The sequence below is a fragment of the Vigna unguiculata genome, chromosome 1 (assembly GCF_037176805.1).
Source record: "Vigna unguiculata cultivar grain cowpea cultivar isolate G323 ecotype 2 chromosome 1, ASM3717680v1, whole genome shotgun sequence".
NCBI classification, from domain to species: domain Eukaryota; kingdom Viridiplantae; phylum Streptophyta; class Magnoliopsida; order Fabales; family Fabaceae; genus Vigna; species Vigna unguiculata.
Window position 1 is genome coordinate 6,153,486 of NC_140792.1, and position 23,985 is coordinate 6,177,470.

Genomic DNA, 23,985 nt, shown 5'->3' on the forward strand with positions numbered 1-23,985 from the left:
GTAAAAAATAATTGATCAAACATCACCATTGGAGTTGCATAGAACAAACTCAAGAAGGAGAAAGTCATGCAAATGTACATTATACAAAATGTAAATAATGAACAAAAGAAGACTCTTTAGAAGTTGTGAACATCTTCATGTTTGTCTTAAATCTATTTGCCATACTACACAGTTTATAGTCTATACAAATTTCTTGATTAATTCCCTTTCGATAAAAGATAATTATGTAAACCCTCCTCACATGCAAACCATTCTCAGTACAGTAAAATAATTTGAACAAAACCAGTTATAATAAAAAAAATAAAAGGTAAATGTTTTCATATAATGACATAATTCTTCAAGAAACATAAAAAATAGGAATGCATTACATCTACAACATACAAATCATTTTGAAATAAAATGTACTACTAATGACCGATCAAAGGATGTGAAAATGATTCTCCAAGCACACCTAAACCTTAAAATGCAAAGATTAAACCCTACATGGAACTGAAAAACTCTATATTGATCGAGATTTCTAATTTCTAATTTCTAACTAAACCCACAACAATGCTCAATTTCTGAATATCTGCCTAGTGCTCTCAACCCTCCTGGAACAGGGTCTGGGAGGAATTTCATTACTTGCTTCATCATCAACTTCACTATGAACATTTGAATTGCCATATATTGTGGTAAGACTTTCATCTGTGACCTCTCCTTCACAAACTGGACATTCCTTTGCCTTTGAATAAGAACATGGCAATGGCAACTTGTGAAAGCAAGCCCAACAAAACAAGTGACCACAACAAGTCAAAACAGGATCCTTTGCCCTCTTCAAACACACATTACAGTGAAACAACTTTGCAGCAAAACCCTCACCTTCATTGGTTCTCAACCCTAATGCTTTAGCAACCAAATAACTAGCCTTTCTTTTACCCTTTGTTTCTTCTGTAATTTCTCCTCCAAAATCACCACCGTGCACCACTTCTTCATCTTGAAGATGAGCCACTGTAACCACTTCTCCGGCGTGGTTAACGATCTGAATCGGAGCATGACTCAGTCGTCGCCTCTGACGTTGCCTTGCCCTAAAAGCTGCACCTTCTAGTCTTCTCAGTCGCTCTTCTATTCCATCTAAATTTTCATTCAAATCAACCTCCATTGCAAACTTCAATCCTATGCACACACCTAAATTATTTCAAACTCAATCAAAACCAAAATAGAATGAATGTTAATCAAGAACACGAACGAAACTATAACCAGACCCACGAATGATTTGAAACATGAAATTCTTGATGTTTAATCACACCACTTATCAGATTTATCACTCTTTCTTTTATATATTTTATCTTCTTTCTGATTCACTCGTCCTTCCACTCGTGTACACACGCACTCGTTCTTGTTTTCCCCTTTTGAAATAAAACCCTAAAATTCGAACGAATGAAAAAAAAAATGTACAGAAAGCATAATTGATTAAAACCCCATGCACGTAAAAAGAATTAGACAATGAAAAGAAAACTGATTGGACAAAAGAGTAGAGAAATTGCCTGTGTGTTGTTGATGAACGCTAATATGCCATGAACGATTGAGGTTGTTGTGAGTGATCTAAGCTTGTGAGATCAAAATTGGGGTAAGGTAATAATAAAATCATAATTGAATGGCAACATAAAGTTGAACTTCGTGATGCTGAAAAAGCAAAAGTTCGTATTGCGATGGGAGAACGAGAAATAGGGTTTGTGGATCGGATGTGCCCAGATAAGTTTTATACTTTATTTATGCTAATAAGGTTGGAAAGGACACAAATTACAATTTTTATACTTATCCTAATACAATCGAATTCAGAGAGAAACAGGTAGGTTCTTTTTTATTTTTTAATCAGAAAAACAAATATATTAAAATTTACATAATCTTTATACTTTTTTGGATTTCATCATAACCTACCGAATGATAATAGTGCGAGAAAACTAACTGAAAAGTAATATTTTATATTTGTACAAAATATACTGAAATTTATATATATTTCAAATTAAATTATAGAAGTGGAAAAAAAAAAATTGAAGGGCCAAGACGCTCACTATTCCGCCTTAAAAAGGTGATCAATTAAATAACCATTCCTTTCATTCTTTAAGTCTAAAATTGGTGTCTGATATTCTTTAGACAAAATCCCAAAATTTAAACATCCAATAAAAAAAAAGAGTGCAAAAATTCCATGATTGATTAAAGACCCATTTGAGTAAATCCCTACAGATTAAAAATAACTAAAATAATGGAGAAAACCCTGATTTGAGGAGAGAACTATCTACCAAGGTTCATTTGGGGTGGTGAACAACTTGTGGGCATTTTCTTGGTCAGAGTAATACAAATTTAGAGATAAAATTAAAATAAATAGAAATGAATAAGATATGAAATGAAATTAAGTGTTTATTCTTTTTGTGTACACAAGTTGGGATATAATTAATAACAAATTTTCTTGTGGAAAGCAGTTGAAACAGGTTGTCTATAGAGATGGCAAATAAACCCGTCCCCGTGGGTATTGTCCGAATCCGTCCCCGTTTTGACGGAGAATTTTCGCATTGACTGGGTATGGGTATGGGTATGGGTATGGGGAATTCCCGACTTCTTTAATTGGGTATGCGGATGGGTATGGGGATGTACATATCAGTGTCATAATACCCGTCCCCGCCATATCTCCGTCTCCATTTAAATTATTAAAATATTCATAATTAATTAAGTAACTATATATATATATATATATATATATATATACTTTCTATTTTTTATTTCTTTTAATTATTTGGTTTGTCCTGAAACTCATTCGCATCTCCAATATATTTTTTATCTTATCATAACCTTTATGTAATTATGTTCAAATGATGTATGTTAATTAAAAAATTTTTGCCTAACATTTGAATATTTCTATTATTTTTTAATATTTTTATTTATTATATATTTTCCTTTCACATGAGAATGTTTATACTCTCAATTTAAGGTAATATAAAAAAAATTCTTTACTTATTATTATTAATTTTTGTTTAATTTGAAGAACTCTTTTGTTTCATTAAAATAATTTTCTATTGAGTATATATGTTGATATTTGAAAAGTTTTCTTAGTTCTCTAAGGTATTTCTCATTTTATCATACCTTAATTATACATTTGATTTCCTTTGTGCGATTTCTTTCGATAGTCTCTCAAATTATTTCTAAAACACACATTTGTTAGTTTTTTAATATTTTTATTACTGTTTATTTTCATCATGTAGAATAATATTTTGATATATTCTATCTAATTATTTTTTATTTTATAACTCATTATTAATCATACTGTAATTTTTTCACTTTAAATTATGTTTGAAGTGGTTAAAATTATATATATATATATATATATATATATATATATATATATATATAATGATATTTAGGAATAATATATGATAATTCACTACAAGAAAAAAATGAAATAATGACTGATTTAGTCATTAACCCATATCAATCACTATTTTTTGTCATTGGTGGTAGTAGTTGATTTATTGTCTGAATCAGTGATTAAATTAGTGACCGATTCAATTATTGAATCGGTACTTGATTTAGTGACCAATTTAATTACTAATTTATTTGTAATTTAGTGACAAATTTTTTGGGCACTAATGATATTTCTATTTAATTTTAACCACTTCAAACATAATTTAATAATTTGTTCTCTAAGATATTTTTCATCTTATCATACCTTAATTATACATTTGATTTCCTTTGTGCGATTTCTTTCGATAGTCTCTCAAATTATTTCTAAAACACACATTTGTTAGTTTTTTAATATTTTTATTTATTGTTTATTTTCATCATGTAGAATAATATTTCGATATATTCTATCTAATTTTTTTTATTTTATAACTCATTATTAATCATACTGTAATTTTTTCACTTTAATTGTATAAATAACTTTTATTTACTACAATATAAAAATTTAATGTAACTGCTATGAATATGTTTTTGTCACTATCCAACATATATTGAAGTTTAAAAGATACAAAATCTATGTCAAAATTTTATTATTGTGTTTATCATTTGTTCTTTGTGTCATTTTGATCAAGTGATGTATTATAACTTTTATTAGTGTATAAAAAAGAGATTCATTAGAATTTAAAAAATTGAAGTAAACAAACATTTAAAATATATTTTAATTTGAATATCTGTTTTCCTTTTATATTTTTTTGAAATATTTTTTAATTTTATCAACATTAATGTTGTAGTTTGCAAATTTAATAAATATTTTGGTTCTCATGAAATTTTATTTGGTATTCTAATATAAAATGTAGACAATTATAATTTATTTCAAAGTATTTGATAATATTATGTTTTCTTTACCGTAATTTTTTTCTCTTATAAAAAATAATATTGAAGTTGTTAGAACACGAGTACGGGTATGGGTACGAGATTATACCCGTTATCCGGTGGGGATGGAGATGAGACAAAAGTTTGATACTCGTTGGGTTTGGGTATGGGGATGAGGATGAATTTTTTTGCGAAAATGGGTATGGGATAGCGAAACCCGTCCCCGACCCTCCCATTACCATCCCTAGTTGTCTATATCATTAGAGCGCGAGATTAACACTGATAGTAGTTTTTTAAATTTAGATGATAACACAAAGATTGATATATATATATATATATATATATATATATATATATATATATATATATATATATATATATATATATGTATACATATACATATATATATGTATACATATACATATATATACATATACATATACATATATATACATATACATATACATATATATACATATACATATACATATATACATATACATATATATACATATATATATATATATATATATATATATATATATATATATATACCGATACAACTAACTTTTAAAATATAAATTAGAGTTAAAATAAATGTTAAATTACAATAAAAATCTATTATAATTTTTTAATAAATAATATAGATATATTTTAAAATAATAATATATTAAAATAAATAAATAAATAAATTTTATTTATTTATTTATTATTTTAATAATATTTTATTACAATATAAAATATAATGATTAATAAAACATTAAACTGATTAGTTCATTTATTATTTTTGTTAATTATTCATTTTTATAGTATAAAATGTGTATTATTGTAATAGTAAATTTTATTTTATTTATTATTTTAATATTTTATTTTGTTATAGTATATAATATACATTAATAAATATTTAATATTATAATTATTAGTAAAACTAATTTATACACCTTACTTTATTTGATCAATTATATTATTTATATTTATTATTATTTAGTGTCTAATCCATTATCGAAAAAAAGTATAATTGATTATATATAATCCTTACTCATAAATTTTGAGAAGAAAAATAATTATACTATATAAATTAATTATGAAAATATCCTTGGTAATATTTTAAGAAGAAGTATAAATTAAATTTAAAAAGAGAAAAACATTAATTTTGAAATAATTAATTAATGTAATGGAAACTTTTTAAAAATAACAATAATATTCTAAAATTATATATATATATATATATATATATATATATATATTTTTTTTTTAAAAATAGTATATGATTTGCAAATTTAAGGGTAAGCCCATCACCGAAAAACAAGTTAGAAATCTAAAAACAAGTTAAAATATGTAACCTATCCTACTACAGGGTGGATCAGCAGGCTGGCCCACTATTTTTTTAATTTTTATTTTATTTTTATTTATAAAATTGATTTATAGATATACTTATAAATAAATATTTATAGTATATTTAATCACATAAATATTTTCTAAGTTTTTAATTGATCAATTAATATCTTTACTCAGATAAGTTAAAATATTTACATGTTAAATTATTCTATTATAACTAAAAAATTAGAACTTAATTGGCAAATGTTAATAATTTAAATAATAATAGTATTGCATATTTACAATTATAAAAAAATATAATATAAATTTTATTTTTTGTAATTATTTTTAATTTTTTAAAATTTAAGAAACGGGCTAAGGGCGGGCTTGCCTGCCAGTTTGATGAGCCAGGCAGGTTGGGCCAAAAAGGGCTAGCGGGTTGAAAACACCAACCCATCCCGTCCTTTTCTTGATGGGCAGGCGGGCCAGCCCGACCAACTAGCCCGCTTTGACACTCTTAATTTAAAGGATTTACCTCCTCAACATTAACTTTTTGTATAATAAAAAAAGTTAAATATGTTTTTTGTCCCTTAACTTTAAGTGAAAATTGAAATTAGTCTCTCTTCGAAACTTTGGCCAAATTTAGTTCCCTACAAATGTGTGGATTTAATCATTTTAACAAAATTTTGTTAAGTTTATTTGAAATTTGAAATGAGTTTCTCAGCTAATATTAAAGCCGAAATGTGCCAAACAATGTAAACAACTCAAATGCTATCATGAAATACGTTTAAAATGTCAAATAAAATTAACAAAATTTGGTTAAAAGGACTAAATCCACATTTTTTTTAAGTTAAAAGACTAAATTTGACCAAATTTTTGAAGAGAGACTAATTCCAATATTCACTAAAAGTTAAGGGACAAAAAACATATTTAATCGTAATAAAAATGAAATGCATGTTATTGCAAATTTTCTACAAAGTAACAAAATGAATTCAATGTAGATCATTTGCATCGTGTAATTATTGATAGAATATTATCGAAAGTAATAAATCTATCAGTAAAATTAAATTTATCGAGGATTTGTCGATGAATTTTAAATTTTAATTTATCAAGGAAAACTCATGTCGGTAGAAAATTCGTTTGTAAAATTTGTAAGAAATGTTTGTTTGTAAATTACAACTATTATTATTATTGATAAATTTTTTCATAGGTAATTTATCATCACAATTACAGACGGCAAAGGTCGTCAAAATTATCTGTCAATAAATTACAATTCTTATTACTAACGGATATTTTCAACGGTATCTTAACATCACAACTATTGATGACCCCATTCCATCAATAAATTGTCGGCACTTTAGGCAGCAAAATTTCCCACCTAATCTGATGGGGTATTTTTATAACGGGATATGGGTGAGAATAATAAGAGAAGAAGGGGAGGAGGAGGAGATGACACAACAATGGTAATGGTGGTGGCTTGGTGGTGACACAAAGGCTCGCTAATGACACGAGCCAGTAATGCATGTCGATGATCGTCAGTGAATTGCCAATGGTTTTCAGAGTTAAAGGAGGAAATGGAGGAAGAGGAAAGGGAAATAGGAAGACAAATAAGAGGAGAGGATAAGACCTCAAAGGATGAAAATGACCTAGAGGTGGTGACGGTTGCATGGTGGTCCGACGGTGGCGAGGAGAAAAAAGATGATAAAATAAAGAAAAAAGAAGAGGAAAAGGGGAAAAAAGAAAGAGGCCAAATCGTGCCTTTACGTACGAATTTGTGATTGTCGGTACCTAACAACAGATTTCTACATTTGTCTGTACAATTTACCAATAACGCTTTATTGAAAAATATCGAAAATTATGTTGAAAGAAGTAAGAATGAAAGTGTTATATTGTTTTTAAATTGTCAGTTCTAATAGCTTAAAATTGTCAATTTTAAAATTTCTCACTTTTAAATTTAATAATGTTAAAGTTGTTGATAATCATGTAAAGTTATTGCATTTTAAGTACAATTGTTTCTCAAAATCACACTACAAGGAATCATAAACGCAAGTTCTTCCAAAATTTTCTTCACCGATCATAAACCTGCAATATCATGAATCATGTCCTTTAAATGATTGTCCATCTCTTCTTCTAAATTTTTGTTGTTCCTAACTAAATAGCAAGGTCTAATATTTCTTCGTGTTAAGTTCATATTGTATAACTCTTTACTATATCAAAGATAATCAGGTGATCACACATCTTCCTCAAATCCTCACTTATTTGATTTAGACAATGAACGCAAGGACAACAATATCTCTCGTTCATAGGTTTTTCGTTTCGGCAAGCAAATTGCAAGAACTTATTGACTCCCTTTTCATACCCTAACATGATCTGCATTAATCCAACTTTAGTCAATAACTACATATGCTACAAACTACATCATCATTAAGTATGCAATGTGTTATTCTCACTTGCGTAATTAAAGGTAAGGCTCTTCTGAAAAAAAAATTACATAATTCACTAATAGGTACAAATAAAGTCCATTATCTTAAATTTGATAAAATTCTAGTAGCATTTCGCATTGGTTTCCAAAGTGTAAGAAATGAAAGTTTTAGCAAAGCACCATGGTCATGTATCAAGAGAATAATACAAAATGATTTCAATTGAAATTTCACCAAATTTAAGTATAGACTTAGAATATGTATGTATTAACCAATTATAAAAATTATTTTGCCAAGTTGTCCAATCGAATGATTCAAGATTTAATACAAATTATTAACCTTTAATCATTTACAATAAAACTAAAATGAGAATTAAAGTTTGCTTAATGCGTGCATGAATAGGATACTTAAAATAAATGAAATTAATAAAACTAAATCAAATAGAATCACCTGAAACATATTCAATACATCTTACTCATATAGTAATGTAAACTACATTTTATAAAATTTCTATAATTTGATCCCTATCATTTTAAATAAAGTAAGGACTAAAATATTAACTCACTTCGAGTCACTAAAATAAGTAATTAGTCTCTACAACTTTTATTTTTTTCTAAATTTCAAATTATAATTTACTCATCATATAATATTATTCTCTCCTTAAAAAGGTTTCATTTTAATAATCAAATTTAACAAACTAATTATCAAAATATAATTTAAATAAAAATTACACCAACAAACAAATTCAATAGAGACATTCATGTGTCATCATAATTGAAATCTCCAATGACACACTTGGACCTACAAAAACTTTAATCTAATTAAAGAAAAACATCAACCATGACAAAAGACTCTCACCAATAGTGGTAGATCTTTACCGATAATTTTGGCAAAACCAAAATAATATAATCAAACTTTATATATTTAATCATTGTCACTAGTAAAACAAAAATAAACAATTGAATCATCAATATCATGCTTCAAAATAGGTGAAGAAATTGAATTATTATTGTTTTCATCTTCATACCACCCCTACACACTAACTAATTCAAATTCGTAAAACGACCTTTAACACCTTTCAAAACATGCACAAACAGAATCGTTAGAGAAAGAAATGAGATGGAAGGGATCACGAGGAAGAAGATAGTTGAGAGCCCTAATTTAAATGATTGTACATCGAACTCAGAACATGCCAACATAAACAAGTTCCACTTATTTACAAAAATGTCACCAAACATTTTTTTTTCTGTTGCTTTTCTCTAAGTTCATGTAAAGCATGTGACATAGAATACTAATTTTGCACTAGTGAACCAACTAGGTTTTAAGTTATTTAAAGTTGTTTGTGATTTAAAACAAGTTTCCAAAGTTTGGTATTAGTGTATAGGCTCTTTTGTCATTAAAAATGGTTTTACTCATGTGAAAGTAGACACTACCTTTTATCAAAGAAATCACTCTATTTTTTTTAATAGTTGTTCAAATTTATGTTTATGTTATAATCTTTGAGCTACTATAATGAATATCATTGTGAGAAATTATCCCAAAATAGAACAAATTTGAAATGAGGACGATGGCAGAACATAAATTATTTTTAGATTTTTAGATTAAACAAGTAGACTTGATAGTAAGGATGAAAAATGGATCATGACCTGCATGTTAGCACACCATCCACCCAAAACAATTAAGGTTGGATTGAAATTTTCATCCCGCCAACCCATTTTGGCTTGGTCTGCCTAGCCTGTCAAATTGGCAATTTGAAGACAGGGCAGGCGGGATAGTCCACTAGCCTTTTTTTTTAAATTAAAAATATAAATATAAAATAATTTGAAAGATTAAATGTTCTATATTATAAGATGTAAATATGTAAAAATATTGTAACTTAAATTATTACTATTGTTAGGTGAAAAATGGCAAGTGCACTGATCGCACGTAACAAGTAATAAATATTGTTATCTCCGTAGGGACTTGTGCAATACATGACAAATCTCACAATTCACAATTTAAATAGACAACAAAGCTCACAAACACACAAAGAAACTTTTTTTGGTATTTTATCAAACAATTTGTGTGCCACAGAAATTTAACATAGATTATATACAATTGTCAAGACTAGATTTCATTCACTTTATTCTCATGCATTCACAAACATCTCAATTCAAATCTCAAGTCAAAATCAACTCACAAGAATACTCAAATCTTATTCCTAGTGACTTTGAGTCTATGATAACTCATCAAGTTCCAATTCCTTGAATCCTCAACCAGTGAAATCATGCATTAAGTTCAAGAGTCTTAAGATTACTAATGAATCATGTTCTATCTCTATATATAAGCTCCATTAGGCATTCAATTTCAGTTCTAGGTTCAAAAGACATTTTCCAACACCTCAAGAACCACAAATCATGCATGGGTGGCCAAACCAAAACAAGCATTAAGCATGGAAATCAAATACTAACATAGAAATGGAAAAGCATATGGATTAACATCACACAATACACAAGAATTCAGTTCATTACATCTAATCTCAACAAATTGGTTTAGCTCTCCATGGTGGAGAACCTAGGTTTTACAAATTAGAGAGATGGGGAAGAAAGGGAAACCAAAGAGAAGATGCAAGGCCTCTCCCAAGGTTCTTGGTTGTTGCTTCATGCTCCAATTATGCCTCCCCTTCGCATTAACACCTCCAATTCGTAGATCCTCTCTCTCATCAACCCCAAAAAGGGGAAACACCATGGATGAAGATTGAAGACCCAAAGAGGAGTGGGAGAGCTTCCCAGCATCCTAATCAACCTCCAAGAGCCTCTCTTAGTCGCTCTAGGTGAAGAGAAGTCGTGGGAGGAAGAAAAGATCTTGAACCTTCGTGAGAAAACATGTTTAAATACCCATTTTCAACCTATCAGTGTCGTTACCGCCGGGCACTATTAGTAAAATTGCGAAACTGAAAATTCTTGAGAGTCACCGCCTGGCAAGCATGTCTCCACCGCTCGACGGCAAGTTTTACGAATTGAATGCCGCTCAGCCTCACTTTTTCACCACTTAGCCTTGTTGGCGCTCAACCTCATTTTCCACCCCTCAGCCTTGTGGCGCTCAACCTCATTTTCCACTGCTCAACCTTGTGTAGTTTGACAACATTTTGTATTTGAAGCATTGGACGTGATTCCTTGGTGTCTAGCATGACTATTTGGCTCAAAATCAAACTTTTGTTTTCCAAAACATGCTCCCTTAGGTTCTTGCTTGTTTTTATCCACTAGGATTGCTCCGTATTCATTTATTTACACACTTAAAAGAGAGATTAGAATTAAAACAAGCATAAAATAGCTAAAACACAAAATAATACAAAACACACTAAACTTGAGAAGATAACAAGATAAAAGTTAGGAAACACTTGATTTATTTATGACAATAAACACACAAAAAGAGGTAAAAATGGACCTTATCAACTACTTACAAATTAAGTTTTAATTATTAGTTATAATATAGTAATTTAACATTTTTGTCTAATTAATTTTTAATAAACAATTAAAAAGCTTAGGAAATATTTATAATACATATAATATATTATTAAATATTTACAATACATATATATATATATATATTTTGTAAACATAAAAAAATTATAAAGTTTTAAAAAAGAATAAAAACTTAAAACAATAGTGGGTAAGCTCGTCAGCCCACCCTTTGGTGGGTCGAGTCTCAAATTATAGTCAGTTTTGTTATGATGGACTAGCCCGAGTTGATCCATTTTCAACCGGCTAATAACTAGTCGGTCCAAAGCGGGTTGGACTAGCCTATTTTGCCACTCCTATTTGATAGTACTAAAATTTAGACATTTAAACTACCCAAATTATATGTTATATCTAACTTCATAGATGAAATATTGTCTTGACATGTTTGATGAAAATATTATAATTGATGAATAATAATTCAAATAACACAAATAAATTTAGTCTTAGGAATTTTTTTATTTAGGTTAGGAATCTTTGAATGTTTTCAATTTAAAGATATTAAAGCTTTAAACATGGAATATAAATAATTTCTTTTCGTTGATAATATTTTTATAATACGTTTTAGCGAACATATTAAAGTATATGAATACTTACATTCCATATATGGTATTAAAATGACAAAAGATTATAAAAATTATTAAAAATAGGCCACATACACGAGAAGGGAACGTTAAATTGTGTACATGAATTTCTTATAATGTTCGTGATGTATCATTTGATGTTCAAAATCTAGTTTCTTTTGATGTACACAATGATTTAATTCTTTTATAGGTTGTTATTGAACACAACAATGTTTTTACAAGGCTTTTAAGGACTTGTGATTAGGTTTTAGTAGTGTTTCAACACTTTAAATTCGTTCATTGCTTCTCCTTGAAAGGTAGCTTTATATAGAGCATAAAAGAAAGAGTTGTTGGAAATCTTTTCGTAGTTGTTGAGAACTTCAAACTCATATAATTGTCTTCATGCATATGAATGAGTAAGGACATTGAGGTGTAATGAATGCTCTTTGTAACATTCCGTCCGGATATTACGAATTTAATTAATAAATCAAAGAAATAATAAATAAACTTCATTTATTATTTATCGTTTTCCAAAAACGCAGGAAATTTAAAACTTTATTACACTGATAAAACCAACTTTTATAAACACAATACATTATCAAAAAAATCTCCTTATAAGCCGAGTTCTATAATTGAAATGATTACAATAAAATCCTTAAAACTCATTAAATGATAAAATGTTGCCACAAAGTTTCCCAACTAGCCCACACTCCGGCTTTAAGCTCCACCAAAACCACCTGCAACAATATTTGCTCCTGTGTACCACGTACACGATCATCGCCAAACACACGCAGATAGGGTGAGCTAAAGGAATATAAACATATGCAACAATTTATATAACAAAACACACACATTATAGGAACTCCATCCTTTGGTATCATCATCCATGGCCACCACCATGTAATCCATGTTCTACGTCTTTGGTTCATAATCTCAAGCCATCGTTGTTGTCCAACCTACAAGCCACCACTTGTAGAACACATGTGGGAACACTCGCTATTTTGAGCCATAACTCAAAGAATGCCCGTATTACCCTCCATCCTGAGCCACAACTCCAGGAATACTCCAACATCTAACCCTTGAGATATCGCCCAAAGTCTCGTGGACCACGCACATCCAAAGCAAGCAAAACACAATGTCTGCTTCATCAAAAATCACTTGGCGCTCCACACGAGTGGCCAAGCGCAAAAGGCTTCTAGATTGTCTGGCGGGGGACACGTGCCGCCAAGTGCCAAGCGCCTCTAATGCTATTGTTTCTACAAGTATCGCCTGGCGGGACAACCCTTATCGCCAAGCACCACATGCTTCAATTATCTACTGGTTTTGTAGCTATCGCTTGGCGGTCAAACATCACCGCCAGGTGCTACACCAGTACTTGTGCAATACTGGTTTTTCAACACCCAGAACAAGTAAAAACAATCCATTCACATTTCATATATATATGAATGACGCATGCTCAAACAAATATAAGTAGCAACACTCTAACAATTTAAGCACATGATCCCATGCACCAATGCAAATTAATATTGACACACATGCATTCACCAATAACCAATTCTCAACATGTGACTAACCCAAAGGGACATTCAAATTGATAGAGACTTACCACATAACCCAATCATGCTTCATTATAAGTTACTTGAAATTATCAAGAGCTTATTCATGTATTCTAAAAACTCCAAAATCAACAATATTGAGTAACGTATATCCCTAGCTACTGACCTCCAAATCAAAGTGAAGAACTACATGTTATGGACCACTTGTCAAAATTTCACATAAATCGGACGGTTAACGAACTAGGAAATGCAGTTTTACGAAAACTGCGCAAACCAGAAAAATGGTGGCGCCTAGCGCCCAAAAGTGAGGAAGGTGGCGCCTGGCGGGACTATACGAGCGCCAGGCAGTTCCTGTTTCGTGAGAAATACGAAAAACATTGTTTTTCGTGAATCAAAGCACCATGCATCACTAGTATGGCGCCTGGCGGTCAAATGGGTGCCGCTAGGCGGTTCCTGCTGTTCCAGGAACCCAGAAATTTCCTCAACACCTACAACTCTGATTCCCTTCGATTCTAGACTCCATACTCATAGCACAAGTGTTTAGGTTTGCAATTTATTTCATACAACTTCCAATCACCCGAAATTCAGTTAATTTACCCTATTTAATTTAGTCAAACTAAATTCCCAAATTCACAACCCTAACATGACGTCTATGACATATAATCATTCTCACACAGTTAGAGTACCATTTTTCCCCTATCAAAATCATTACAAAACATCCAGAGCATCAAAATTGAACCAAAATTGGTTCGCGCCGCTTGGCGGGTGTTCATCACCGCCAGGCAGTTCATTAGAAACCCAAAAACTGAGTTTTTATGCTTGCGTCGCCTGGCGGCCAGAGTCATGTCGCCAGGCGGTTCCTCTTCAGGAACCCAGAAATTTTGCAAAACTGTGTGTGACGCTGGCGACTTTGAAGGCCCGCCAGGCAGTTTCTGAAAAATTTCCAAAAACCCATAATTACGAGTTTAACAGAGGAAAAATATGCATTTTTATACAAACACAACTGCAATATATCACAACCAATTAAAGTTACGGGTTCAGCTCCCCTAACCTGGATTCCTTCACTCTCATGGTTTTCTAGCCCCCTTGGCTGCTAGGGCTTCCTTGCTCTTTCACCTTCATGCCAAAGGAAATTTTGGCAAAAAGAAAGTTTAATTTGGTTCCACCAAGGTTCGAACCCAAAACCATTCCAATATGAAATTCCAATATGAAATCAAAGCACAACCATTCAACAAATTCATGTTTAATGATAATTCTTATAATTCTATAATTATATTACCACTCAACATGATCAAGCATAATTATTAAAAATAATTATAAATTAAATAGCACATAAATGGCACCTGTATTTCCTTATAGGTTTTCTCTCTTGATGGGGATTGAGAGAAAGGAACAAGAATATAAACTTACGTTCTATGTGTGCTCTCAGAAGGGAACCATGACCCTTTAAATAACCTAATTAGGTTAATTACTTTAAGATTCAATATTTCTAATTTGGCCCCTCATAAAATTAGAAATCACTTTATGGTCTTTACACAGTTTTTATTTTCATAACGGATGCCTTTAGCCAAAACATTAATTTAGTCAGATTACTTTATTATTTAGCTTAATAAATAATGACTCTAACACATTTAAATACGTATCATATATATGTATCATATATATATGTAAGACCCAAAATTACCGGCACATAGTATATATTTTAATCTACTCAATTACAGCTCACCTAATGCAGAAGATGATTTATACATTTCAACCAATTTCATCCGGGTTTTTAATTCATCCACTTCCACAATTTCTTCGTTCACCCCACAAGTTTTTGAATGACCACTTTGTCTTTTGAAAAAGTGACTTCCGGATTACATACCATGGAAGCTTTACGAAAGAAGCTTTCTGGAATTCCCATAACAATATTTTCAGAATAAAATTTTTGGAACAGAATTTTCAGAATAAAATTTACAAAAGATGATTTCCGAAAGGTGTGAAATGTGTTTGGAATAAATTTTCCAGAATGAGATTTTCGAAAAAAAAAATAACTTTTCTGAAACTCATAAAATATCTTTCAAAATAATTTTATTAGAATTTTGAAAAAATTTCTAAAACAAAAAATATATTTCGAAAAAGACTTTCCAGAACAATTTTTTTTTCTGTATTTTCTCTCTTATTCTTTCTGTCCAACGCCCTTCCTTCTTCTCCCTCTCCAGCAGCAAGGCAGCAGTGACGCTGGTGGAAGCAGCAGCAACGGTGGTGTGGTGTGTGATGTAGTCATGAAGGGTGTTTGAATTTTTTCTTAGTATTGTGGGGTTTAGTTAGTAATTGTGGTGGTGCAGAAAGCAATTATGATTCATCCGAAAGAGGAAACAAAACTCAGTCCAGCAATCTTAGCCCAGTTAAGGAAGAAAATGAGACAAATGCTTCCTGTATTCAATCAAACTTCTTGGTGCACCCTATCAAATGTGTGAATTGACAAAAATGAACTTTTAACTTCTTTTAATTTAATCCTAGAATTTTAGCCCCTTCTTTTTCACCTGTTCAGTACACACATCACCCATAGAACCATTTTTTTTATCAAAGAAGACAATTGTGATAAACGTGAGTTTGTTTTCATCACCGGAGAGTTTGGAAAGTGATGTTCTTTTTCATTTTTTCCGTTTGCAAAATGGATAATCTAGAAAGCCACTAGAATGCGTAACGGAGGATAGGGAAGGTGCAGTCGTGTAATACATAAACTACAAATGGTATCCGAAATTTTGTGGCGGAAAAAACTTTCTTCAATATGTTTTCAAAATGCTGATTCCAAAAAGTGTCAGATTATATCAACAAATTTCGTAATAGACAATTTTTCACGCACAAAACCCTCACCGTGTCTCCTTCTTAGAGACAAATTTGTAATAATCCCAAGGACAAAAGTGAAATTAAATAAAATAATAGGATTCAGGAAGAAAATTACGGAGATGTTAGATAGAGTGTTTATCACTAGACTTAAAATTATAACTTAAGCTGTCACTAGTCATTTTGGTTCTATTATGAATTGTTGGATCGAAAATTTATTACTAGACCAAAAATTATAATTAATAGTCAGGACGAAACACTTCTTACTTAAGAGTATAACTGCTTAAGTTTCATGATTCGATTGTGACTTTTTTTTGGCCTCCTTTACAAGACAATTAATATCAATTACAATGGAGATGAAAAAAACAATTCCAAAAGAATGATTTTCATATATTCTTACTAATGAGGAAATAAACTTGTAACCTTTGTCTAATCAACATAATGGTTTAATCAAACAAACTTGTAACCTTTACCACCGAGGAAGAACATTGTAATATAGCAATCATTCTCGTCTAAGATTATGAGTTTAATCTCTTCTGGATGAGTTTAAAAGAGACTAATAAGTGTACGTAAAATTTGTTATTTCAGTTTGCTTTGTTAATATTAGGGTGATCATGGATTAGATTTTTAATGATCCAATCCACATTCATTTTAGATCCAAATAATTATATCATATTTTTGATTAAAATTCATTTTTTTTAACAAAACTAGTTTGAATTTTTTTTAAATCCAGATCCAAATATTTGGATCAAGATTTAAATCCAGTCCAAATATTTGGATCAAGTTCAAGATCCATAATCCATTTTTTATATAAAAAAATTAAATTGATTTTTCTAAAACTTGTGTCCTCTGACACAACTCAGTTTGTCTGGGTTGTCAAGCCCGCTTAGCCCGTTTGTGTCTTTAGGCTCGCTTGGTCCGTACAGGTCATCGAGCAAGGTCTGTTCAAATCTGAATTTAGCCTAGTCCATCTCAACCTTTAGCCTAATCCAACTAAAAATTTAAATTGAAAATTTGAATTGGATTTTTTTGATTATCTATATTTGAAAATCTTGATTTAGAGAATGAATATCCAATTCATAAAATATATAAAATATAGACTAGATTGAAATCCAGATCCATTAAAATGAATTGAATTTTTAATAAAATAGATTTTAAATAGATTGAATTAGAACAAAAGTAGATCGGATCAAGAAAATTAAATTTTTTGTCGACTCCCGTGTTAATATACGACTCTATAATGACCTCTTTATTCACGTTGGATAATAATGACAAATATTTTCACTTTCTCTTTTAAACATTTTGTTAATTAAAGGAACTAGCATTTTACATTAACCTACCAACAAGGAAATTATTTTCAACATTTTATCTCAAACTCGTTCTTAAACCAACTTTAATGGGATAAAACACTTTCAAAATAATTTTGAAACTAAATTAGAAAAATAATTAAACACCATGATGATAAGTTATTACAATAATACAATTGTAAAATTATTTGTAAGTTTTTCTCCCTTTTTTTTCATTTTATGTCTTCATTTATATATTTTAAATAGCTAAAAAATAACTTAACCAAGTTCACTGCTACAGAAGAAAGAACGAGATCTGAAGAGAGTGATTATCCAATAGTTTGACACCTATATATACACTTAAGTACTCCTAACTCTTAAACAAAAATAGTTAAAACAAATTATAAGAAACAGGTGAAATGGAGAAGTAATGACCGTCACAAAATGATCAACTACATGAAATATTGGACTACCCTGCATTTTCTTTATAAAGTAACATCATTAGGACTTTGTTGTAAATAGTGAGTTATTAAGATAAAAATATTTTTAATATCTCCATAATTATTAACAACATTAATCAAAGATATCACTACGATCCTTGACTAGCAAAGATTCATCACTCTCCATCAAACCTTACATGCAAACACATCATTCCCATGCAAACAACCCAAAGTAAAGGAGCAACGAGATACTTACTCTAAAAATATTTGTATCGGGAGTGTCTTCTACTATGTGCTATATCTTCACTATGGCATAACTCTGATTTTGAAAAGGATGAATAATCAACTCATTATCTTAGAGTGAAAACAAAAAATGTTTGACTATATAATACTTTTTGTTAAATAAAGTTTATATAGTTACATTTTTCTATTTATAAGATTTTTAACTATAAAATATTTATGTTTCATCTCACTTTTACCACTTCAACTCTTAAAATGATTTACTCAATCCTTGCAATTAATCCACTGAGGTGTCTTTCAACATAATCATAATCATGCAAACATTAAAATCCCTCAATGTTAGAAATATGAGTTCATGAGGAGAGGGTGAATTGAATGATAAAAAATTTTGTCTATTGAATGGATAATTTTCTTTGACACTAGATAATCTTTAAAAAAAATCCTAAGAAACTAAATAGAAAATAATTCTAGCCTGGATAAATAATTTCAATAATATCAATTGAAAAAAACATTCTCAAAAACATGAACTAAAAAAATTATAACTTTCATAAATCTAAAAGTATTCTCAATGTCACTAATAAAAAGTCCTAATTAGCATTAACTAAAAGTTAGTACAGTTATATTGATCAAGAATAATATTAATTGAGAACAAAATCTATTGGATTGAAAATAATATTTGTGAGTATTAACCGGAAAAAAAAATATATAAAAAATGGCATTTTAGAAATGATAGTTGTCTAAAAATAGTGAGACTCAATTATTTTAATATTAAAATGTTTAAGTATAAATATAATTGTTATATAAGATTTTCATTATTTTAAAACACATTCTCTCTAGAAATCACTTTTATAGAATTCTCTGACTTTTCTCTAAGAGATTTTCCTCTCTAGTCATCTGATTGAAGAATCGAGACCGAGGAGTGATCTTCGCGGCGAGCTCTTCAATTTGGACTGATTAATTTCTCCATTTGTGTAAGTTAATTTTCTACCCCTTTTCTCAATCCAATTTATTTTTCCCTTACATGCAATCTTTCTTTTGGTTGCATGTGTCGTTTAAATCATTAGTATGAGTCTCTGCTAATCAGTGATCATCACAATATGTCCTGATCGTTCTTGTGATATTTCTATGTGTAGATAGAGCATCTTGTAAGTTAGAGGTGTTTGTCATTTATAGGGTCGTATAAGCTGGATAACAGGTAAGGGAAACTAATTACATTGTTCTAAAGTTATATACATGTTTGACTTACTTATTGAATTATTGTACTGTGATTTGCTAGCATGATTGGGTTGTGTGATGAGTTTTACCTATTGAATTTGAGGTTAAATCCTCAAATTTACATAATTTGGGTTGTATGATTAGATTCTAAAATGTTGTATGACTAGTACTACAAATGTGATAAATTGAGTTGATAAATGTTGTGAAATTGTATTTGGTATGTTTTGGCATCTATGAAGGTTCATGAGTTGTTTAGACTTGATTGGGAAGGCATAATTATGCATAATCATGTTCAGCATAATTTTGTAGACTCGTTGGTCGAGGGATAGCTCGCTCAACGAATCCAAAGCCAAAGGTTCAATGAATTGGGAGTCGCTAATCCAATCTAAAGTCAAGGGCTCACTGACTTAAGAGTCGTTGGTCAAGTACCTGCTCGCTCAACAAATCTAAAGTCAGAGAGTTTACTAACTTTGTAATCATTGGTCGAGAACACCCTCGTTGAGCGAATTCAAGAAAGATTTTCCATCCTGGAGTCCTAATGATACACTTGTTGAGCGAGCCATCTGGTCGCTAGACGAGTGGACATCTGTGCGCTTTTCGCCTAACAAGAAGATGGTTTCGCTGAGCGAGTGGATCAAAACATGAGTAGTTGTTAGATGATCAATTTTAGAGGCTTTGGGATTTCTATGAATGATTGCTTAAGAAATGATTGGTACATGAGATCTAATTGAGATTTGTTGATACTAAATCAAGGAGAATTATGGTGAATTATAGTAGTGTATGCATTGATGTAGGGATACAGTTGGAAGTTATCTTAGGATGACCTAAAGATTGTTTGTTTGTCATGTCTTACTAGTTATTCAAGTTTAGTATAGTTTATTTATAAAACCATAAATATTTGATAATATTTGTAAAAAAATATTTGATTTAAAATATAATTACAATAGAATTTAATTTAAAAGAAATATTTGATAATATTAGTAAAAACAAATGATATTGAGCTAACTATGTTCCGATCTCAATTAAAGTAATAATGTTCAAGACAAGTTAACAATATTCCAACAAACTCAAATCAAAATAAGAATATTAAAAAACATGAATTTCAAAGAGGAAAAGACACCAAGAATTTGAAACAATAATTTGTTTAAGTAAAATTTATAATTTTCTCAATAATCAAAATACTTTCACAAACTTTAAAATTTTTCTATAAAAATAACACATTGCAAATTTTGAATAAAAAATTATATGGAAAATTTTCTCATTAAAATTTATTAAGATTTAGTCTTCTATCTTTTGAATTAATTAAAATATGACATAAATATCTTATCTCGAACAGTTTCCACAACATACTTTTTGTACTTTTTGGTCGGGTGAAATTCATCATAAATTTGTTTAGTAATAATACTTAAAATTCGAAAGAAAAAGTACTTGATTGATCATTGGGTGATCTACATGTACTGCACGCAAACATCACAAATAATTCAGACTATCCCATGCTGCATGCTGAGAGGAAACTATTTCAAAATAGAATAACCATGTATGGGCACCAAAAAAGTGCATTATCACCTTATATACACTTAAAAGAAAAAAAAAAAGAGATAAATTTATAGTATGTGACATGATAAAAAAAAAATATATATATAATAAATATAAACAAAATCAAAGTCTCCATATAACCAAATAATCAAATGAATCCCATATATCAACCATGGAAAGCACCACAACAAAATCCACATGGTAGACTTCCTACCACTATTGATCTTCCCCTGTTGTCGTGTGTGTGCAGACAATTGGTTTTCCATGTTTGAAAATATCAAATAACAAGAATCAAGCATCACCCTTTTGGCAAAAAAACCGCACCCTCTTCCAAAACAAGCTCCTTCATGTCCCAATAATCATCAAAAGCATCATGTCCTACTAGGAAATGGATCTGTCGGACTATTGTTTGACAAATATTTGACGACAGTGCACGAAAGAGCTCTTTCAGGCTAAAGTAAACTACATAGTCAATTTCTTATTCATGTGAATCCTAAGTAAACACCAAAGTTTGTACATTCAAGAGTTAGGTTATAAAACATAATTCAAATTAACTAAAACTGAAACCAAATCAACCTACTTCTACATTATATATTTCACATGCTTTTATTTATATACCAAAAAGGAAAAAAGGAAAAAACTTGTTATCTAAGCAAATAACTAAACGTTGTTGTTGGTATCACCATCAACTTTTTTTTGACTGAGAAAACATCTCCGGTAAAAAATTCTCCGCGCCACCCTCACGGTGGCCGTGGCTGGTGGTTCCGTCGGTCTCCAAGAACTGAACCCTCCTCCTCAAGTCACCCAATTGCTTTTCCATGAACAAAAGTTTCTCTTTCAGCGTCAAATTCTCTTCTTCGAGGTGAGCAAGATGCGAGTCCTGTTCATCAACCCTTTTGTCCAAGTTCTGTTCCTCGCCGGAATTAGCGTTCACCATCTCGAACCTCCCAGCGCCGGAGCTTTCGCCGGAGTCGACTTTTCCGGGCCGGAGCCGGATCAGGCCCTTCATAGAGCCGTATCCGTTGAAGCCCCACTGCTCCTCCTCCGCCCTCTCGTGGAACTTCGCCGGCGACAGCGATCCTGCCGGCGAAATCAGCGGCGCGATGCCGCCGGAATTCTTCGCCCGGATTATGAACGACGTCGTGTTGAGCGGCGCTAACGGCGGCGTGAGTCGGTTTCCTCCGCCCCCACCGCGGCCGAACGTTCGCTTCGGGTGGTGAATCCGGCGACCCTTTGGGGCGGAGCGGTTTGCCGTTAGTGGTTTTGACTCGTTCGGGTTACCTGGTTTGAAGGTGTGACCCGGGACCGACCCGGTTCGGGGAAAGTCTCTTCTTTTATTCCAATTGACCCGACCCGGATGGGGTGTGAACGCCGGCGGTGGAGGTAACACGGCAGTGTTTTCTGGCGGGTACAGCGGCCGGGGATGCGGCCAAACCGCGTAGTTTTGGTTATTCTGAAAGATCTGATGAGGGTGATGCATCATGATTTGGTCGTTCATGAAAAAAGTTCCTGAAAAGAATTTCATATAAAAATGAGACAGGAAAAATAAAAACAAAGAAAATTAGACGCAATAAAGCTTACAAAAAAAAATGAAGATGATAAAATAAATTTAAAAACCTGAGTATTGTTAGTTCAATTCTGGTTTGCTTGGAGTGAGAGGAAAAATGGTTTCTGAGAACACGTCACAGTAAGAGAAAAACTAATTGCTTTCCCCATTACTTACATCATCTGTGTTGTGATGATGAAGGAAGAAGAGAGAATATAGATCAACGGTTGGATTATAGTTTTGTTGAAAGTAACGGTAGAGATTTGACTGTGTTGTTCTGATAAGAAGAATCAGGTTCTAAGGGTTTGGGGAAAGTGGAATCAAAGTAGGGTGCGATTTATTTACCAAGAAGAATTTTCTCTATTTATGAAAACAAATACTAATTTGTTGTTGATATCGTCACACGATTGTGGTTGATTTAAGGATTTTTCACCGATATATAGTTGATATTTTATATCTTATCTCTGTTTATTTGTTATTAATTTTTTTATTATTTATAATTTAGATTTAACCTATATTTTTTTTACTATAAATATAATATTTTATGTGTATTTTTCATAAGAGAGATTAATCTCATTCATGATTTTTCTCAGTATTTAACAGAATCAAACACAAATTTGTCATAGATAATGTGGTTTGTAACTACATAATGCTTAGTGTTTTTTAGTGTTTTTGACTTTTTATCTCTTAAATTTTCGATAGCGCCACCATCATGCAAATTTTATTACAGGGCTCTGAATATTCTTTTTCTGGATTTTTTTATGATGTCAATCTATTGTGTTTTTAAAATTTGCTGACTTTTATATATTAAAATGGCTTTTAATAATTAAAAACGTAACAGAAAATCAACTAGTATCGTGTAACCGGTAAAATGTAAAACACAAGTATTTCATATCCAATGAATTACCTCCATTATTTATTTATTTACCTTTCTACATACATGTGGGAGAAAGATGAAGTTTACAGTGTTTATTGGTTAGATTTATTAAAAAAGAAAATTCTATAAGTATAAACTTGTAATTAATTTGTATTTATTGTCTTCGGGTATGCTTATGTAAATGGCACCAAAATTTTCTGTGTTTAAAAGTGTTGCCATTGTTGTACATTGAATTAAAACAGGATGACTCTTTCCTTTTATGTTTTTATATAAAAAGTACATTGATACATGAACTAATTAATGTAACAATTCGTGTAAGGTAAGTTATCATTATATATATATATATATATATATA

The 23,985-nt window shown here is 30.7% G+C and overlaps 2 protein-coding genes across 2 annotated transcripts; both read right to left on the bottom strand.

Moving 5' to 3' along the window:
- Window positions 1–363: 363 nt before the first annotated feature.
- On the bottom strand, window positions 364–1,160 carry LOC114163994 (E3 ubiquitin-protein ligase RMA3-like). The gene has a single exon (XM_028048445.2). The coding sequence runs from the start codon at window positions 1,136–1,138 to the stop codon at window positions 554–556; it is 585 nt and encodes a 194-aa protein (XP_027904246.1). The 5' UTR covers window positions 1,139–1,160; the 3' UTR covers window positions 364–553.
- A 20,500-nt stretch (window positions 1,161–21,660) lies between these two features.
- LOC114176613 (uncharacterized) lies at window positions 21,661–23,127 on the bottom strand. Its single transcript, XM_028061706.2, has 2 exons — window positions 22,825–23,127; window positions 21,661–22,716 (listed from the first exon to the last, which is right to left on the bottom strand). The coding sequence occupies exon 2, from the start codon at window positions 22,703–22,705 to the stop codon at window positions 21,893–21,895; it is 813 nt and encodes a 270-aa protein (XP_027917507.1). The 5' UTR covers window positions 22,706–22,716; window positions 22,825–23,127; the 3' UTR covers window positions 21,661–21,892.
- Window positions 23,128–23,985: the final 858 nt, after the last annotated feature.

Excerpts from the sequence above, each read along its gene's own strand:
- LOC114163994 (XM_028048445.2), bottom strand. The coding sequence starts at position 1,138 with ATGGAGGTTGATTTGAATGAAAATTTAGATGGAATAGAAGAGCGACTG.
- LOC114176613 (XM_028061706.2), bottom strand. The coding sequence starts at position 22,705 with ATGAACGACCAAATCATGATGCATCACCCTCATCAGATCTTTCAGAAT.